At 55.7% G+C, this 17,927-nt stretch overlaps 1 protein-coding gene across 1 annotated transcript in view; it reads right to left on the bottom strand.

Moving 5' to 3' along the window:
- hpn (hepsin) overlaps window positions 1–17,927 on the bottom strand; it is a 38,265-nt gene that overhangs the window by 948 nt on the left and 19,390 nt on the right. The window contains exons 3-12 of the mRNA XM_059641347.1: window positions 15,313–15,435; window positions 14,512–14,550; window positions 13,536–13,662; window positions 12,264–12,386; window positions 10,918–10,958; window positions 10,644–10,809; window positions 7,394–7,581; window positions 5,338–5,433; window positions 2,698–2,840; window positions 454–618 (exon numbers count right to left, since the gene is read on the bottom strand). Coding sequence (XP_059497330.1) covers window positions 454–618; window positions 2,698–2,840; window positions 5,338–5,433; window positions 7,394–7,581; window positions 10,644–10,809; window positions 10,918–10,958; window positions 12,264–12,386; window positions 13,536–13,662; window positions 14,512–14,550; window positions 15,313–15,435 — 1,211 coding nt within the window. The remainder of the gene's footprint in view (window positions 1–453; window positions 619–2,697; window positions 2,841–5,337; window positions 5,434–7,393; window positions 7,582–10,643; window positions 10,810–10,917; window positions 10,959–12,263; window positions 12,387–13,535; window positions 13,663–14,511; window positions 14,551–15,312; window positions 15,436–17,927) is intronic.

The raw sequence follows: 17,927 nt of genomic DNA, 5'->3' as shown, positions 1-17,927 counted from the left end.
ATTACAAAGTGTTTGGGGGGGGGGGTAAAAAACAGTGTAGAGGGAGCTTTACTCTGTATCTAACCCCGTGCTGTCCCTGTCCCTGGGAGTGTTTGATGGGGAGACAGTGTAGAGGAAGCTTTACTCTGTATCTAACCCCGTGCTGTCCCTGTCCCTGGGAGTGTTTGATGGGGGGGGAAACGGTGTAGAGAGAGCTTTACCCGGTATCTAACCCCATGCTGTCCCTGTCCCTGGGAATGTTTGATGGGGGAACGGTGGAGAGGGAGCTTTACTCTGTATCTAACCCTGTACTAACCCTCTCCCTGGGAGTGTTTGATGGTGGAGACAGTGTAGAGGGAGCTTTACTCTGTATCTAACCCCATGCTAACCCTGTCCCTGGGAGTGTTTGATGAGGGAACGGTGTAGAGGGAGCCAGCCCCTCAGTGATGGAGCTGGGCTCCCTGAGCCTCCTACCTTCATGGCCTGGTAGATCCACTCCTGGTAGCGGGTGACACGGCTGTAAACTCCGGGCTTGTTGGCCATCGCACAACCCGTTCCCCAACTCACAATCCCACAGAGACGCCACCGCGTTCGGTTGGAGAGAGTGTCCTCACAGACCAGGGGCCCACCGCTGTCTCCCTGAGGGGGAGGGGGGGCGTGGAGTAAGTGAGAGAGTGACGGGGGGGAGAGAGAGTGACGGGGGGGGGGGGGAAGAGAGAGAGTGACGGGGGGGGTGGGAGAGAGAGAGTGACGGGGGGGGGAGAGAGAGAGTGACGGGGGGGGGAGAGAGAGAGAGTGACGGGGGGGGAGAGAGAGAGAGACGGGGGAGAGAGAGAGAGTGACGGGGGAGAGAGAGAGAGTGACGGGGGAGAGAGAGAGAGTGACGGGGGAGAGAGAGAGAGTGACGGGGGGGGGAAGAGAGAGAGAGACGGGGGGGGAAGAGAGAGAGAGACGGGGGGGGGAAAGAGAGAGAGAGACGGGGGGGGGGAAGAGAGAGAGTGACGGGGGGGAGAGAGAGTGACGGGGGGGGAGGGAGAGAGAGACGGGGGGGGAGGGAGAGAGAGACGGGGGGGGAGGGAGAGAGAGACGGGGGGGGGAGGGAGAGAGAGACGGGGGGGGGAGGGAGAGAGAGACGGGGGGGGGAGGGAGAGAGAGACGGGGGGGGGAGAGAGAGACGGGGGGGGAGAGAGACGGGGGGGGGAGAGAGACGGGGGGGGGAGAGAGACGGGGGGGGGAGAGAGAGACGGGGGGGGAGAGAGAGACGGGGGGGGAGAGAGAGACGGGGGGGGAGAGAGAGACGGGGGGGGAGAGAGAGACGGGGGGGGAGAGAGAGACGGGGGGGGAGAGAGAGACGGGGGGGGGAGAGAGAGACGGGGGGGGAGAGAGAGACGGGGGGGGGAGAGAGAGACGGGGGGGGGAGAGAGAGACGGGGGGGGGAGAGAGAGACGGGGGGGGGAGAGAGAGACGGGGGGGGGAGAGAGAGACGGGGGGGGGAGAGAGACGGGGGGGGAGAGAGAGACGGGGGGGGGGGAAGAGAGAGACCGACGGGGGGGGAAGAGAGAGACGGGGGGGGGGAAGAGAGAGACGGGGGGGGGGGGGAGAGAGAGACGGGGGGGGGAAGAGAGAGACGGGGGGGGGAAGAGAGAGACGGGGGGGGGAAGAGAGAGACGGGGGGGGGGAAGAGAGAGACGGGGGGGGGAAGAGAGAGACGGGGGGGGGGAAAGAGAGAGACGGGGGGGGGGGAAAGAGAGAGACGGGGGGGGGGGAAGAGAGAGACGGCGGGGGGGGGAAGAGAGAGACGGGGGGGGGAAGAGAGAGACGGGGGGGGGGAAGAGAGAGACGGGGGGGGGGGAAGAGAGAGACGGGGGGGGGGGAAGAGAGAGACGGGGGGGGGGGGAAGAGAGAGAGTGAGAGTGACCGGGAGAGAGTGACCGGGAGAGAGTGACCGGGAGAGAGTGACAGGGAGAGAGTGACAGGGAGAGAGTGACAGGGAGAGAGTGACAGGGAGAGAGTGACAGGGAGAGAGTGACAGGGAGAGAGTGACAGGGAGAGAGTGACAGGGAGAGAGTGACAGGGAGAGAGTGACAGGGAGAGAGTGACAGGGAGAGAGTGACAGGGAGAGAGAGAGGTCAAACAAGGTCATCACCTTGAGGGATGCTTTCTGACAGCTTATAGTGTTTCCAGTTTAACAGACCCCATTGTTCGGGAGTCAAATTAATCGTGAAAATGCGCTGAGGGAGGGCCGCACTGTCAGAGGGTCAGTGCTGCGGGAGCGGGCACTGTCGGAGGGTCAGTTCTGAGGGAGCGGGCACTGTCGGAGGGTCAGTGCTGAGGGAGCGGGCACTGTCGGAGGGTCAGTGCTGAGGGAGTGGGCACTGTCGGAGGGTCAGTGCTGAGGGAGCGCCACACTGTCGGAGGGTCAGTGCTGAGGGAGCGGGCTCTCTCGGAGGGTCAGTGCTGAGGAAGCGCCGCACTGTCGGAGGGTCAGTGCTGAGGGAGCGGGCACTGTCGGAGGGTCGGCGCTGAGGGAGCTCTCACGTTTCTGAGTGTGTGGGAGCTTCCTGTGTGCAGGTTGGGTGCCACATTTCAACACTTTGTGGGTGTGTGGTGCGGACGTGGGGGAACGGTTGGGTTTTGCAGCCTGGGGAGGTCCTGATGTTGGGGAGTTGGTTAGATTTTTAAATGTGAATTATTGGCCGTTACGCACGGATCACTGACCTGACACGCATCGATGCCCCCGTCACTGTAGCCGGCACAGAACATGCTGGGGGTGATCTGGTTGCGGTAAAACTCAGGGCTGTTGCAGCGAGTGTTGGTGATAATGGGCACATGAGCCTCCTGTAGCACGTCTGACTGTACTCCTAAAAATGTAACCAGACACACACACAGACAGAGACAGATAGACACACACACACAGACAGAGACAGATAGACACACACACAGAGACACAGACAGAGAGAGACACACACACACACAGACAGAGAGACACACACACAGACAGAGAGACACACACACAGACAGTTTCCCCAGCGTCAGACAGGATTATCAGATCATCCCAAACCTCCCCTCCCTCCCAGAGGCTGGGAATCCTGCAGCGAGTAACTCCCGTCCTGACTCCCCCAAAGCCTGTCCCACCATTGACGAGGCACAAGTCAGGAGGGGGATGGAATACTCCCCACTTGCCCCTGGATGGGGGCAGCTCCAACAACACTCGCGAAGCTCGACACCATCCAGGACAGAGCAGCCCCCGCTCGATCGGCCCCACATCCACAAACATCCTACTCCCTCCCCCCACCGATGCTCAGCCGCAGCAGTGTGTACCATCTACAAGATGCTCTGCAGAACCTCACCAAGGCCCCTCAGGCAGCACCTTCCAAACCCACGGCCACTTCCATCAGGAAGGACAAGGGGCAGCGGGTACAGGGGAACACCACCCCCTGCAAGTTCCACTCCGAGCCCCTCCCCATCCTGACTTGGGAAATATATCCCCATTACTTCAGTGTCTCTGTCACCACCTCCAGTCCTTACACCTCCCTGCTCCCCTCCATCTCTGTAACCTCCTCCATTCCCTTACAACCTCCAATCTCGAGCATCTCCTGATTCCCATCGCTCCACCACTGGCGGCCGTGCCTTTGGCTCTCTGGGGTGGGAAAGCGAGTCCTGAACCTCTCCATCTACCTTCTCTCTCTCTCGATCCACTCCTTTCAAAGGTTCCTTCATAAACTCTTGCAGGTCAAGCATCCAGCTATCCTGCATTTACTCAAGTGACTTCGTTGGCACAGTTTTGAGATTTGTCCACGAGGCCAAACTTACATCCTCATCCCTGGGGGATGTAACCATGTCATTGCATCATCTATGACTCAGTCATACCGCACTGAAACAGACCCTTCGGCCCAACCGGTCCGTGCCGACCATTATCCCAAATTCAACTAGTCCCACCTCCCTGCTCCTGGCCCATATCCCTCTAACCCCTTCCTATCCACATCCCCATCCAGATGCCTTTTAAATGCTGTAACTGTACCAGCCCCCACCACTTCCTCTGGCAGCTCATTCCATACACGCACCACCCTCTGTATGAAAAAGTTACCCCTCAGGTCCCTGTTCAATCTTTCCCCTCTCACCTTAAACCTGTGCCCCTCTAGTTTTGGACTCCCCTGCCCTGGGGGATAAAGACCTTGTCTATTCACCCTATCCACGCCCCTCATGGTTTTATAAACCTCTATAAGGTCACCCCTCAGCCCCCGACGCTCCAGGGAAAATAGCCCCAGGCCATTCAGCCCCCCCTGTAGCGCAAACCCTCCGACCCAGACTTCAGTCCTGATCCAAAACATTGACTCTCTTGCTCCTCCGATGCTGCCTGACCTGCTGTGTTCCTCCAGCTCCACACTGTGTTGACGTGGACCTCCAGCATCTACAGTCCTTGCTACCTTCCTTGTCCTTTCTAATCTTTTCTGAACCCCCTCCGGTTTAATAAGAAATACCCTCTCTGCAGGAGGGCGACCAGAACCACACCATTTGAATTGGAGGCTTCCGACAATCCCAGCTTCGAAACCACTCCCCCGCCCCCGCCAACGGCACAGGGACGAAGAACCATTTCCAAAGGGAGACACGGGAGTTGCACGGGGTGTTCGCTGTTAACAGGAGGGAGAAGGAACATAGATAACAAGGTGTGGGGCTGGATGAACACAGCAGGCCAGGCAGCATCTCAGGAGCACAAAAGCTGACATTTCGGGCCTAGACCCTTCATCAGAGACGGAACATTTCAACATTTCGACTCCCCCTCCCATTCCTCAGACGACATGTCCACCATGGGCCTCCTGCAGTGCTACAATGATGCCACCCGAAGGTTGCAGGAACAGCAACTCATATTCCGCTTGGGAACCCTGCAGCCCAATGGTATCAATGTGGACTTCACCAGCTTCAAAATCTCCCCTTCCCCCACTGCATCCCAAAACCAGCCCAACTCGTCCTGTCCCCTCACTGCATCACACAACCAGCCCAGCCTGTCTCTGCTTCCCTAACCTGTTCTTCCTCTCACCCATCCCTTCCTCCCACCTCAAGCCGGACCTCCATTTCCTACCTACCACCTCATCCCACCTCCTTGACCTGTCCGTCTTCCCTGGACTGACCTATCCCCTCCCTACCTCCCCACCTATACTCTCCTCTCCACCTATCTTCTTTACTCTCCATCTTCGGTCCGCCTCCCCCTCTCTCCCTATTTATTACAGAACCCTCTCCCCATCCCCCTTTTCTGATGAAGGGTCTCGGCCCGAAACGTCCCCTAAGATGCTGCTTGGCCTGCTGTGTTCATCCTGCTCCACACTTTGTTATCTGGGAGAAGGGACAAAATGGACATACCATAATATTCCGTGTTGCCCCATCCTGTGACGCTACACAATGCCCCATCAACAAGCCTCTGACCAATTGCAGGGAGACAGAGCGGCTGGATGTAATCTAGAGACAAAAACAAAGGATTCTAGACCAATAATTCACTGAAAGCAATCCCTCCAACATCCTAGTGGTCACCACTGCCGACCAGAGATGAGTAGACCAACACATGAACACCGCAGAGCTGTACAGCACAGAAACAGACCCTTCGGCCCAACTGGTCCATGCTGACCAGGTTCCCCCAGTGTGAATGGGCGACACAGTGGCTAGCACTGCTGCCTCACAGCGCCGGGGACCCGGGTTGAATCCCACGCTTGGGTGACTGTCCGTCTGTGCGGAGAATGCATGTTCTCCCAGTGTCTGCGTTGGGTTCCTCCCACAGCCCAAAGGTGCGCAGGTGAGGGTGGGTTGGCCGTGGGAAATTGTCCCGTAGCATTCAGGGATGTTTAGATGTAGGGGGATGGGTCTGAGTGGGATGCTCTGGAGGGTCGGTGTGGACATGTTGGGCTGTAGGGCAAGTTTCTACATTGTAGGGATTATAAGAACTCATTCCACATGCCAGCATTTGACCCATATCTCTCTGAACCCTTCCCAGCCCTATCAAAGCCCTCACTGTTTCAAAAAAAACTTCCATTAGGATGCCTCTCAACCTCCTACCCTCCTCTGAAAGAAGTCCCAGCCTACCTTTATAACTTTACTACCATTTGGCCCATATCCCTCTAACCCCTTCCTATCCATGTCCCCATCCAGGTGCCTTTTAAATGCTGTAACTGTACCAGCCCCCACCACTTCCTCTGGCAGCTCATTCCATACACGCACCACCCTCTGTGAGAAAAAGTTACCCCTCAGGTCCCTTTTAAATCTTTCCCCTCTCACCTTAAACCTATGCCCCTCTAGTTTTGGGCTCCCCTACCCTGGGGGGAAAAAGACCTTGTCTATTCACCCTCTCCATGCCCCTCATGGTTTTATAAACCTCTATAAGGTCACCCCTCAGCTCCCGACGCTCCAGGGAAAATAGCCCCAGGCCATTCAGCCCCTCCCTGTAGCTCAAACCCTCCGACCCTGGAAACATCCCTGTAAATCTTTACTAAACCCATATAAGTTTTGAAAAAAAAACGAAAAGTGGGACACAATTTATACAAAATGAAGAAAAATAGGCTGTGTTCACAACTTGACTCAGTTGGGTTGAGGCGTTGTCGTGGAGATGAAGTAGGGGATGATGGTGGCCATGTTTGATTCAAGGTGGAGGCGGGCGGGGGGGGGGTGGGGGGAGATGAAGGGCCTGGCCACATCCCTTTTGCCTTCGGAGCATGTTCCCCTGGAGGTGCATGAGCTGTTTCCACACGTGTCACCAACAGATCACAACTGATCACCAGGAATGAGGTAGCGTTGTTGTTGAAACACCCAGGATCCTTCAGAGCACACTGTCTATTTCCCAGGTCACTCTCAGCACTTGATGCCGCTCGCTGGCATTTTGGAAATGACTTAAAATGTTTGAAGGGACTCAATTTGAACAAAAAAGGATTTCTGGGCCCAAAAAACAGACGGGCCCAGCAGCGAGAGGTCAATCCCATCACAAAGCATTGGAGAGGTCCCAGCAACAACTTGGATAGAATAAATCCTCACTGACAGCCTCTGTCCAGACCCCGGCAGTTTTCTGACAAGAGTGAACACAACAGGCCCGAGCTCGGGGTCAGGGGGGTGGCGTAGAGCATCTTCAGCTCACATAAAGTGGAGGTAACAGTTTGCATTCATATAGTGGCTTTGTTCAGTGAAGCTGTTGTAATTAGACAGGGATCTCATTCTGGGTCAGGTCATGAGCTGTCAGGGAACATCACCAAAAAGGGGTGACAGAGATAGGGAGGGGGTCTGGGGGAAGGAGGGGGTTACAGGGATAGGGGGTGTAGGGGCTGGAGGGGGTTACAGAGATAGGGAAAGTGGGGTAGGGGCTGGAGGGGGTTACAGCGATAGGGAGGGGATTGGTTCGGGGTTGGAGGAGCAGGGTTACTGGCTGATAGGAGTGTACCTGAAAAGTTGAGAGGAACCTGCAGATGCATCACAGCAATGTCATGGCTGTTGTCCTCAGTACTGGGATCGAGGAACGGTTTGTAACCGGAATGATAAACAATCGTGTCCACGGAGCTCTGCACTCCCATCGATGACTGCTGGATGGCACCAGTAAACACTGTCCACTGACTAACAAAACGATTCCTCCTGGAAACACAGACAGACACCTCACTCATTCAGCCCACTCCCAAACTCCTCCACACCCAGCGACTCAGAGATAGGGAGGGGGTGTAGGGGCTGGAGGGGGTTGCAGAGATAGGGAGGGGGTGTAGGGGCTGGAGGGGGTTACAGAGATAGGGAGGGGGTGTAGGGGCTGGAGGGGGTTACAGAGATAGGGAGGGAGTGTAGGGGTTGGGGGGGTTACAGAGGTAGGGAGGGGGTGTAGGGGTCACATTGTGTCTGATGAGCTGCATTTTACTAGCCCCTGTCCAACCCTCAAGCGCCCAATCCACATTGCCAATGGAGGACAACATGTAGCATAACAAAAGTAGGACCTGCAGCCAATTTATGCTCAGCAAGATCCCATATTTAGACCAGCTCAGTGGCTCAGGCATTAGCGCTGCTGCCTCACGGCACCGGGGTCCCAGGTTCGATCCCACCCATCGGCAACTGTCTGTGTGGAGTTTGCACATTCTCCGCCGTATCTGTGTGGGTTTCCTCACACAATCCGAAGATGTGCAGGTTAGGGTGGTTTAGCCATGGGGAATACAGGGTTACAGGATTAGACGAGGGGGTCAAGGTCTGGGTGGAATACTCTACGGAGGGTTTGTATGGGCCCAATGACCTGCTTCCACACTGTCGGGGTTCTATGTATCATACAATCTCTCTGAGAATGAGTGGGAGCCTTCGTTTCTGGATGGGGCAGAAGCTGAAAGAACCGCGGGCTTTATAAATCCAAAACAAAACCAGGAACGCGCACACGCGCACACACAAGGCCTTGTCATCACACAGAGACAGTAGGAACTGCAGATGCTGGAGAATCCAAGTTAACAAAGTGTGGAGCTGGATGAACACAGCAGGCCCAGCAGCATCTCAGGAGCACAAAAGCTGACGTTTCGGCCCTTCATCAGAGAGGGGGATGTGGAGAGGGTTCTGAAGTAAATAGGGAGAGGGGGGGGGGGCAGACTGAAGATGGATAGAGGAGAAGATAGGTGGAGAGTAGAGTATAGGTGGGGAGGTGGGGAGAGGATAGGTCAGTCCGGGGAGGACGGACAGGTCAAGGAGGCGGGATGAGGTTAGTAGGTAGGAGATGGAGGTGCGGCTTGGGGTGGGAGGAAGGGATGGGTGAGAGGAAGAACAGGTTAGGGAGGCAGAGACAGGCTGGACTGGTTTTGGGATGCAGTGGGGGGGAGGGGAGATTTTGAAGCTTGTGATGTTTTGGGTTGGGACCCTTCTTCACTGTTAAGAAGGCATACAGTGTTTTAGCTTTTATTAGTAGAGGGATCGAGTTCCGGAACCAAGAGGTTATGGTGAAGCTGCACAAAACTCTGGTGCGGCCGCACTTGGAGTATTGCATACAGTTCTGGTCACCACATTATAAGAAGGATGTGGAAGCTTTGGAAAGGGTGCAGAGGAGATTTACTAGGATGTTGCCTGGTATGGAGGGAAGGTCTTACGAGGAAAGGCTGAGGGACTTGAGGCTGTTTTCGTCAGAGAGAAGAAGGTTGAGAGGTGACTTAATTGAAACATAAAATAATCAGAGGGTTAGATAGGGTGGATAGGGAGAGCCTTTTTCCTAGGATGGTGACGGCGAGCATGAGGGGGCATAGCTTTCAATTGAGGGGTGAAAGATATAGGACAGATGTCAGAGGTAGTTTCTTTACTCAGAGAGTAGTAAGGGAATGGAATGCTTTGCCTGTAACGGTAGTAGATTCGCCAACTTTAGGTACGTTTAAGTCGTCATTGGATAAGCATATGGACGTATATGGAATAGCGTAGGTTAGATGGGCTTCAGATCGGTATGACAGGTCGGCACGACATCGAGGGCCGAAGGGCCTGTACTGTGCTGTAACGTTCTATGTTCTATGTTCAGAAATGGGCCCATTTCAGCTTTCCTGCTCCCCTGATGCTGCCCGGCCTGCTGTGGTCATCCAGCTCCACGCTGTGTTGAGTCTGACTCCAGCATCGGCAGCTCCCACTATCCCCGATTTTCCTGGCTGCCATCAGTTCGGAGGAAGGGTCACTGGACCTGAAACGTTAGCTCTGATATTGTCCTTCAGATGCTGCCAGCCCTGCTGAGCCTTTCCAGCAACTTCTGCCTTTGTATGTGCCAATGAGTCAGGTTGAGCTAAATAAGTGGAGAGACCTCCCCCTCACAATCCAGCCCCTTGTTCCAAACCAAGGCTCTGCAGTCATTTACTCACACAATCCCCTGCGCCCTCAGATGGAGGCACACTGGGTCTTGGCCTCTGCCTCGGCGCCGAAACCCTCCGACAGCGCCCCGCTCCCTCGGCGCCAAAACCCCCCCCGCTCCCTCGGCGCCAAAACCCCCCGACAGCGCCCCGCTCCCTCGGCGCCAAAACCCCCCAGCTCACTCGGCGCCAAAACCACCCGACAGCGCCCTGCTCACTCGGCGCCAAAACCCCCCGACAGCGCCCCGCTCCCTCGGCGCCAAAACCCCCCCGCTCCCTCGGCGCCGAAACCCCCCGACAGCGCCCCGCTCCCTCGGCGCCAAAACCACCCGACAGCGCCCCGCTCACTCGGCGCCAAAACCCCCCCGCTCCCTCGGCGCCAAAACCCCCCCGCTCCCTCGGCGCCAAAACCACCCGACAGCGCCCCGCTCACTCGGCGCCGAAACCCCCCGACAGCGCCCCGCTCACTCGGCGCCAAAACCACCCGACAGCGTCCCGGCCCACTCGGCGCCAAAACCCCCCGACAGCGTCCCGCTCACTCAGCGCCGAAACCCTCCGACAGCGCCCCGCTCACTTGGCGCCGAAACCCTCCGACAGCGCCCCGCTCACTCGGCGCCAAAACCCCCCGACAGCGTCCCGCTCACTCAGCGCCGAAACCCCCCGACAGCGCCCCGCTCACTCGGCGCCAAAACCCCCCGACAGCGCCCCGCCCACTCAGCGCCAAAACCCCCCGACAGCGTCCCGCTCACTCAGCGCCGAAACCCTCCGACAGCGCCCCGCTCACTCAGCGCCGAAAGCCCCTCCTGGGGTCCCACACCTCTCCGAGACCCACAGCAGGCTCCCAGAGATGACACTTACTCTGGGAAGCAGTGGGCAGCTGTGACAACCCAGTCCTCAGAGATTATCGAGCCCCCACACATCGGGCTGCCCTCAAATCGCAGGCTGACTTGCCATGGCCATTTGCCGAGGAGAGCATGGTGTCCGCCAACAATACGGTCACCCAAGAACTTCCGCCTTCCACAGTCTGAGACACACAGGCAGAGAGGAGAAGCAGCAACAAGTTTAAATGATACATACACGCCCATGTGAGACAAACTGATGAGTGACGTGCAGAGAGAGAGGAAACATGTACCTTGACACTGCACTGAGAGGAGAAGGTGACTTGCACACTCGCTGCAGGGAAAAGAGACAGAATCAGTTCATTCTTCGCAGCAGACAGAGACAAACTGTCAAAACAGTGACAACATGTTGTAGCACACACACACACCCATCAATGCTCAGGAAGAACCACTCGACTGCAGTTCCCCAAGTCAGTGTTACACAGCGACAGAGCCGTCCCCCACCGGTACTGTACCCCAGTGTTATACAGGGACAGACCCGTCCCCCACCGGTACTGTACCCCAGTGTTATACAGCGACAGAGCCGTCCCCCACCGGTACTGTACCCCAGTGTTATACAGGGACAGACCCGTCCCCCACCGGTACTGTACCCCAGTGTTATACAGCGACAGACCTGTCCCCCACCGGTACTGTACCCCAGTGTTATACAGTGACAGACCCGTTCCCCCACCGGTACTGTACCCCAGTATTATACAGCGACAGACCTGTCCCCCACCGGTACTGTACCCCAGTGTTATACAGCGACAGAGCCGTCCCCCACTGGTACTGTACCCCAGTGTTATACAGCGACAGACCCGTCCCCCACCGGTACTGTACCCCAGTGTTATACAGCGACAGACCTGTCCCCCACCGGTACTGTACCCCAGTGTTATACAGGGACAGACCCGTCCCCACCGGTACTGTACCCCAGTGTTATACAGTGACAGACCCGTCCCCCACCGGTACTGTACCCCAGTGTTATACAGTGACAGACCCGTCCCCCACCGGTACTGTACCCCAGTGTTACACAGTGACAGACCCGTCCCCCACCGGTACTGTACCCCAGTGTTATGCAGGGACAGACCCGTCCCCCACCGGTACTGTACCCCAGTGTTACACAGCGACAGAGCCGTCCCCCACCGGTACTGTACCCCAGTGTTATACAGCGACAGAGCCGTCCCCCACTGGTACTGTACCCCAGTGTTATACAGCGACAGACCCGTCCCCCACCGGTACTGTACCCCAGTGTTATACAGCGACAGACCCGTCCCCCACCGGTACTGTACCCCAGTGTTATACAGGGACAGACCCGCCCCCCACCGGTACTGTACCCCAGTATTATACAGCGACAGACCCGTCCCCCACTGGTACTGTACCCCAGTGTTATACAGGGACAGACCTGTCCCCCACCGGTACTGTACCCCAGTGTTATACAGCGACAGACCCGTCCCCCACTGGTACTGTACCCCAGTGTTATACAGCGACAGACCCGTCCCCCACTGGTACTGTACCCCAGTGTTATACAGTGACAGACCCATCCCCACCGGTACTGTTCCCTGGTGTTAGAGCAATGGTAGACTGGATTAAGGTTTAATCTTACCAGGGGTGCAGAAGATCCTGAATGATATGAGCAGATCGAAGCAGCAAAGTGTCCACACAATAAAACTGAACTGAACCATTTGGCCCAGTGTTTCCAACGTGACTCTCCATGGAGCTAATCATCCTGTCAACACAGCAATATCCATATCATCAACTTACAAGCAACAGCATCACAGACTGCGCCAGCATTTCTTGCCCCGTCCCTTGTTACCCTCCCTTGGGAAGGTCGGGGTGAACTGCCTTCTTGACACGCTGCAGCCCATGTGCTGTAGGGTTGACCCACAATATTCCTTCGGGAGGGAATTCCCAGATTCCGACCCAGCGACATTGAAGGAACGGGGATATATTTCCCAAGTCAGGAGGGGAACTTGCAGGGGGTGGTGGCCCCATGGACCTGCTGCCCCTTGTCCTTCCCGATGGAAGTGGCCGTGGGTTTGGAAGGTGCTGCCTGAGGGGCCTTGGTGAGGTTCTGCAGAGCATCTTGTAGATGGTACACACTGCTGTGGCTGAGCGTCGGTGGGGGGAGGGAGTGGGATGTTTGTGGATGTGGGGCCGATCGAGCGGGGGCTGCTCTGTCCTGGATGGTGTCGAGCTTCTTGAGTGTTGTTGGAGCTGCCCCCATCCGGGGGCAAGTGGGGAGTATTCCATCCCCCTCCTGCCTTGTGCCTTGTCGTTGGTGGGACAGGGCTCTGGGGGGAGTCAGGACGGGAGTTACTCGCTGCAGGCTTCCCAGCCTCTGACCTGCTCTTGTAGCCGCTGTGTTTCTGTGGTGGGTCCCAGTTGAGTTTTTGGTCAGTGCTAGCCCCCAGGATGTTCCCGGCACATGTACAGTGAGGAAGGGAACTCTGGGGTGGGGCTGGGAGCTCCTAAACCTAATGATCCAAAAGCAATGGAGAAGGAGAACAGCGATCATCTCGAAATTGGACACCAGACCAGGGGCAGAGATAATGGAGGAAGTCAACAGGACAGTCTTTAAAAAGTAAAATTTGAAGATGAATGAGCCAGAAGTGACAGAGATAGGGAGGGGGTGTAGGGGCTGGAGGGGGTTACAGAGATAGGGAGGGGGTGTTGGGGCTGGAGGGGGTTACAGGGATGGGGAGGGCGTGGGGTGGGACAGTTAATGGGGTCCAAGCAGCTAGGGACGTGGAGCGGTGGTGAGGAGTAATGGGGTCCGAGCAGGTAGGGACGTGGGGTGGTGGGGGTGGTAATGGGGTCCGAGCAGGTAGGGACGTGGGGTGGTGGGGTGGGGGTTGTCACCTGCGATCAGACTCACCTGACAAAACCCATCTGCTGACATGCGAGTTCTGCAATCTCCTCATTGACCCGTGAGGAACATACAACCCTCCACACATCTGCCTTGGGGTCATAGACCGACAAATGGGAGTCTGCATTGACCTGAACTTCAAACCGACAACAAGATTCGATCAGATACTGACGCTCTGAACTGGCCATTCAGCTCATCTACTCAATGCTGGTCTTCCTGCCCCTCGCCAACTTCCTACTCCCTTCCATTCTCCCCCTCCCCATCACCATCTCCTTCCCCCTCTGTTTGTCCAGCTTCCCTCCCAAACCACTTCAATAGAAAGACACACATCCCCTACCACCATTCCCTGTGGCAGCGGCTCCAACCAAGGGATACGGAGACCGGAGCTGTGCACGGTGCTCCGAGTGTGGGTCTAACTGAGGGATACGGAGACTGGAACTGTGCACGGTGCTCCGAGTGTGGGTCTAACTGAGGGATACGGAGACTGGAACTGTGCACGGTGCTCCCAGAGTGGGTCTAACTGAGGGATACGGAGACTGGAACTGCGCACGGTGCTCCGACTGTGGGCCTGACTGAGGGATACGGAGACTGGAACTGCGCACGGTGCTCCGAGTGTGGGTCTAACTGAGGGATACGGAGACTGGAACTGTGCACGGTGCTCCCAGAGTGGGTCTAACTGAGGGATACGGAGACTTGAACTGTGCACGGTGCTCCGAGTGTGGGTCTGACTGAGGGATACGGAGACTGGAACTGCGCACGGTGCTCCGAGTGTGGGTCTAACTGAGGGATACGGAGACTGGAACTGCGCACGGTGCTCCGAGTGTGGGTCTAACTGAGGGAGAGGGAGACTGGAACTGTGCACGGTGCTCCGAGTGTGGGTCTAACTGAGGGAGAGGGAGACTGGAACTGTGCACGGTGCTCCGAGTGTGGGTCTGACCGAGGGATACTGAAGGCAGAGCTGCTATGATCTCCATCTCAAGCTTACCATTGTAGAGGTGGGTTTCTGCTTTCTTCATGTATGTCACTGAAAGGGAAAGAGATGCAGATCCAAAATGATATTGGTGCTTCCCAGCGAGTCAGGTCCCACATCATCCCAAACTCAGCTAAACCCCCTTCCCGAGTCCAAACTCATAACGCCCTTCCCATTCACCCATCACCACCATACCACACCCCCCACCTCCTCTAACGGACCCACATCAACTACCCCCCCTCCCTGTCCCTCCCGCTCCAGCCCCCTACATCCCCTCCCTATCTCTGTAATCCCCTCCAGCCCCTACACCCCCTCCCTATCTCTGTAACCTCCTCCATCCCCTACACCCCCACCCTATCTCTGTAACCCCCTCCAGCCCCTACATCCCCTCCCTATCTCTGTAATCCCCTCCAGCCCCTACACCCCCTCCCTATCTCTGTAACCTCCTCCAGCCCCTACACCCCCTCCCTATCTCTGTAATCCCCTCCAGCCCCTACACCCCCTCCCTATCTCTGTAACCTCCTCCAGCCCCCTACACCCCCTCCCTATCTCTGTAACCCCCTCCAGCCCCTACACCCCCTCCCTATCTCTGTAATCCCCTCCAGCCCCTACACCCCCTCCCTATCTCTGTAACCTCCTCCAGCCCCCTACACCCCCACCCTATCTCTGTAACCCCCTCCAGCCCCTACACCCCCTCCCTATCTCTGTAACACCCTCCAGCCCCTACACCCCCTCCCTATCTCTGTAACCCCCTCCAGCCCCTACATCCCCTCCCTACCACCGTCGCCTCCTCCTGCCCAGGCCATGCTCACTCACCGACGGCCCACACTGTCACGGCCGCTGCTCCCAGGAGGAAGACCATCGCCACGGTTACTGCTACCAGCCTGCCAATCGGGCTGCACAGGCCCGAGGCCTTGCCAGGATCAGTTTTGTGGCCAGCTGCAGGAGCGAGCGGGCTCAGAGTTAACTTGGGCAAACTTCGGAGTCCATTCAGCTCATCAAATCCACCCCAAGCTTCCACGATGTCCTGGCTGATCTGGTCATCAGCTCCACTCTTCCACCAACTCCCCTCCCCACGCCAACCTCCCCAACCCCCCACCTGCCCGAATAAAATTCTCAGCCTTGACTACCCAATGACCCAGCCCCAACCAACACACCTCTGGTAGAGAATTCCATGGTTCACTCCCCTCAGGGAGAACAAATTCCTCCTCATCCCAGTGCGAAGCGCTCACACAAGACAATCCATTGAACTTTACAATGTCCTGAGGATGGGGTTGACTGTCTGAATACATCCACCGCTCATGGAGTGGATCCAGGCCAGAGACCGTACCTACACCTCATGACGGCCTAGACTGAGGGAGAACCTGATAGAGAGACCATCATGGGGTCTTACAGTATAGAAACAGACCCTTCAGCCCAACCAGTCCATGCTGTCCATAATCCCAAACTAAACTAGTCCCCACCTCCCTGCTCCGGGCCCATATCCCTCCAAACCTTTCCCTATCCATGTCCTTAACCAAATGTCTTTTAAACTCTGCAACTGTCCCCACACCCACCACTTCCTCAGGAAGCTCATTCCACACATGAGCCACTCTGTGTAATTAAATTTGCCTTCATCATTTTTCTAATATCTCTCACCTCTCTAACATGAAAAATGTATCCCCTAGTCTGGAAATCCTCCACCCTAGGGGAAAGACAGCCACCATTAACCCTATCTATAACCCTATAAACTTCACCTCTCAACCACCAACGCTCCAGTGGAAACTGTCCCAGCCTTTCTTTATAACTCAATCCCTCCGCACCCGGCAACATCCTGGTAAATCTCTCCCGATCCCCCTCCAGTTTAATAATGTCCTTCCCATAACAGTGTAACCAGAGCTGGGCCCCGTGCTCCAGAAGTGGCCTCACCCACATCCTGTACAACCTCAACATGACGTCCCCAGCTCCTACACTCGAAGGTCTGAAGCGATGAAGGCAAGCGTGCTAAACGCCTTCTTAACCCCCTGTCTATGTGTGACACAAACTTCTAAGAATTATGTAAAAACCAGAAGAACTGCAGATGCTGTAAATCAGGAACAAGAACAAAGTTGCTGGAAAAGGCTCAGGGACTGAGGAAGGGGCACCAGACCTGAAACGTTAACTGTTTTCTACTTCACAGGTGCTGCCAGACCTGCTGAGCTTTTCCAGCGACTTTGTTTTTGTTCTAAGGATTGTGTACCTGAACCCCGAGGTCCCTCTGTTCTATGACATGACCCAAGGCACTACAATTCATTGTATACACCCTACCCCTGTTTGTCGTACTAAAAATGCATTGAACTAGCTAACTGATATGAACTTGTATATTTCCCTTACAAGGCAGATCAGTAGAGACAACAATAGAAATTTAAGAATATACTAAACAATGTATGTTCCTATTCTAATAGAAAAATTCTAAGGGGAGCCCCATGGTTAATTAAAGAAGCGGAGAACATTTAAAAATCTTTTAATTAGCCCCTTCAGGAACATCATTACACATTTTCATAAAGGGAGGCAGTAGCTTGTGGCATTAATCACCAGACTGTTAATCCAGAGGACCAGCTGGTGTTCTGGCGAGTGGGTTCGAACCCCATCACGGCAAATGGTGGGATTTGAATTCAATAAATATCTGGAATTAAGGATCTAATGATGGCCGTGAATCCATTGCTGGGGAAAAGCCCATCTGGTTCACTAAAATGCCCTTTAGGGAAAGGAACTGCCATTCTTACCTGGTCTGGGCCTACACGTGACTCCAGGCCCACAGCAATGTGGTTGACTCTGAACTGCCCTCTGGGGAAATTCGGGATGGGGGCAATAAATGCTGCCTGGCCTGTGACATCCTCATCCCGTGAACGAATAAAGGTAAAAAGACGCTTCCGGTGTAGATAACAGTGTGGAGCTGGGGGAACATAGCAGGGGAGCAGGAAAGTTGGCATTTTGGGTCAGGGCCCTTCTGGTGCAGTTGGGGCTTGAACCAGAGTCTCCTGGCTCAGAGGCAGGGACACTATCACTATACCACAAGATTAGCATTGGAGCATTTGATTATACTGTGAGAAGCCAGCCATCTCTGCACAAAGGGCAGCACAGAGCGATGGTTGGAAAGAGAGAACACTAGCCAGAACATTTAAAACAAGCAACATGAACTTCTGCAGGTATTTATTTCAGAAATAAAAAAAGAGTAGAGAGAGTATTGTGCCTCTAAGAATGGGGAGTTAATAGTAGATTAAATCAAGAGTGAACAAATATTTTGCTGCTGTCTTCACTATTGAGAATACAAAATCTGTCTCAGCTGTAAACTGGGAGGTTGGGGGTGGCGGGAGGTGGTGCAGGAGTGAGGAACTTGAAGTTATGATCAGGTGGAGAGTGGTTCTGAGCAATTTGCTGGAGCTGAGGCTGACAAGTCCCGCTGGATTTTT

This window comes from Stegostoma tigrinum, chromosome 41, assembly GCF_030684315.1.
Source record: "Stegostoma tigrinum isolate sSteTig4 chromosome 41, sSteTig4.hap1, whole genome shotgun sequence".
In the NCBI taxonomy this organism is placed as follows: Eukaryota; Metazoa; Chordata; class Chondrichthyes; order Orectolobiformes; family Stegostomatidae; genus Stegostoma; species Stegostoma tigrinum.
Note: the sequence above shows the minus strand (reverse complement) of the source record. Positions and strands in the feature narration are given on the sequence as shown.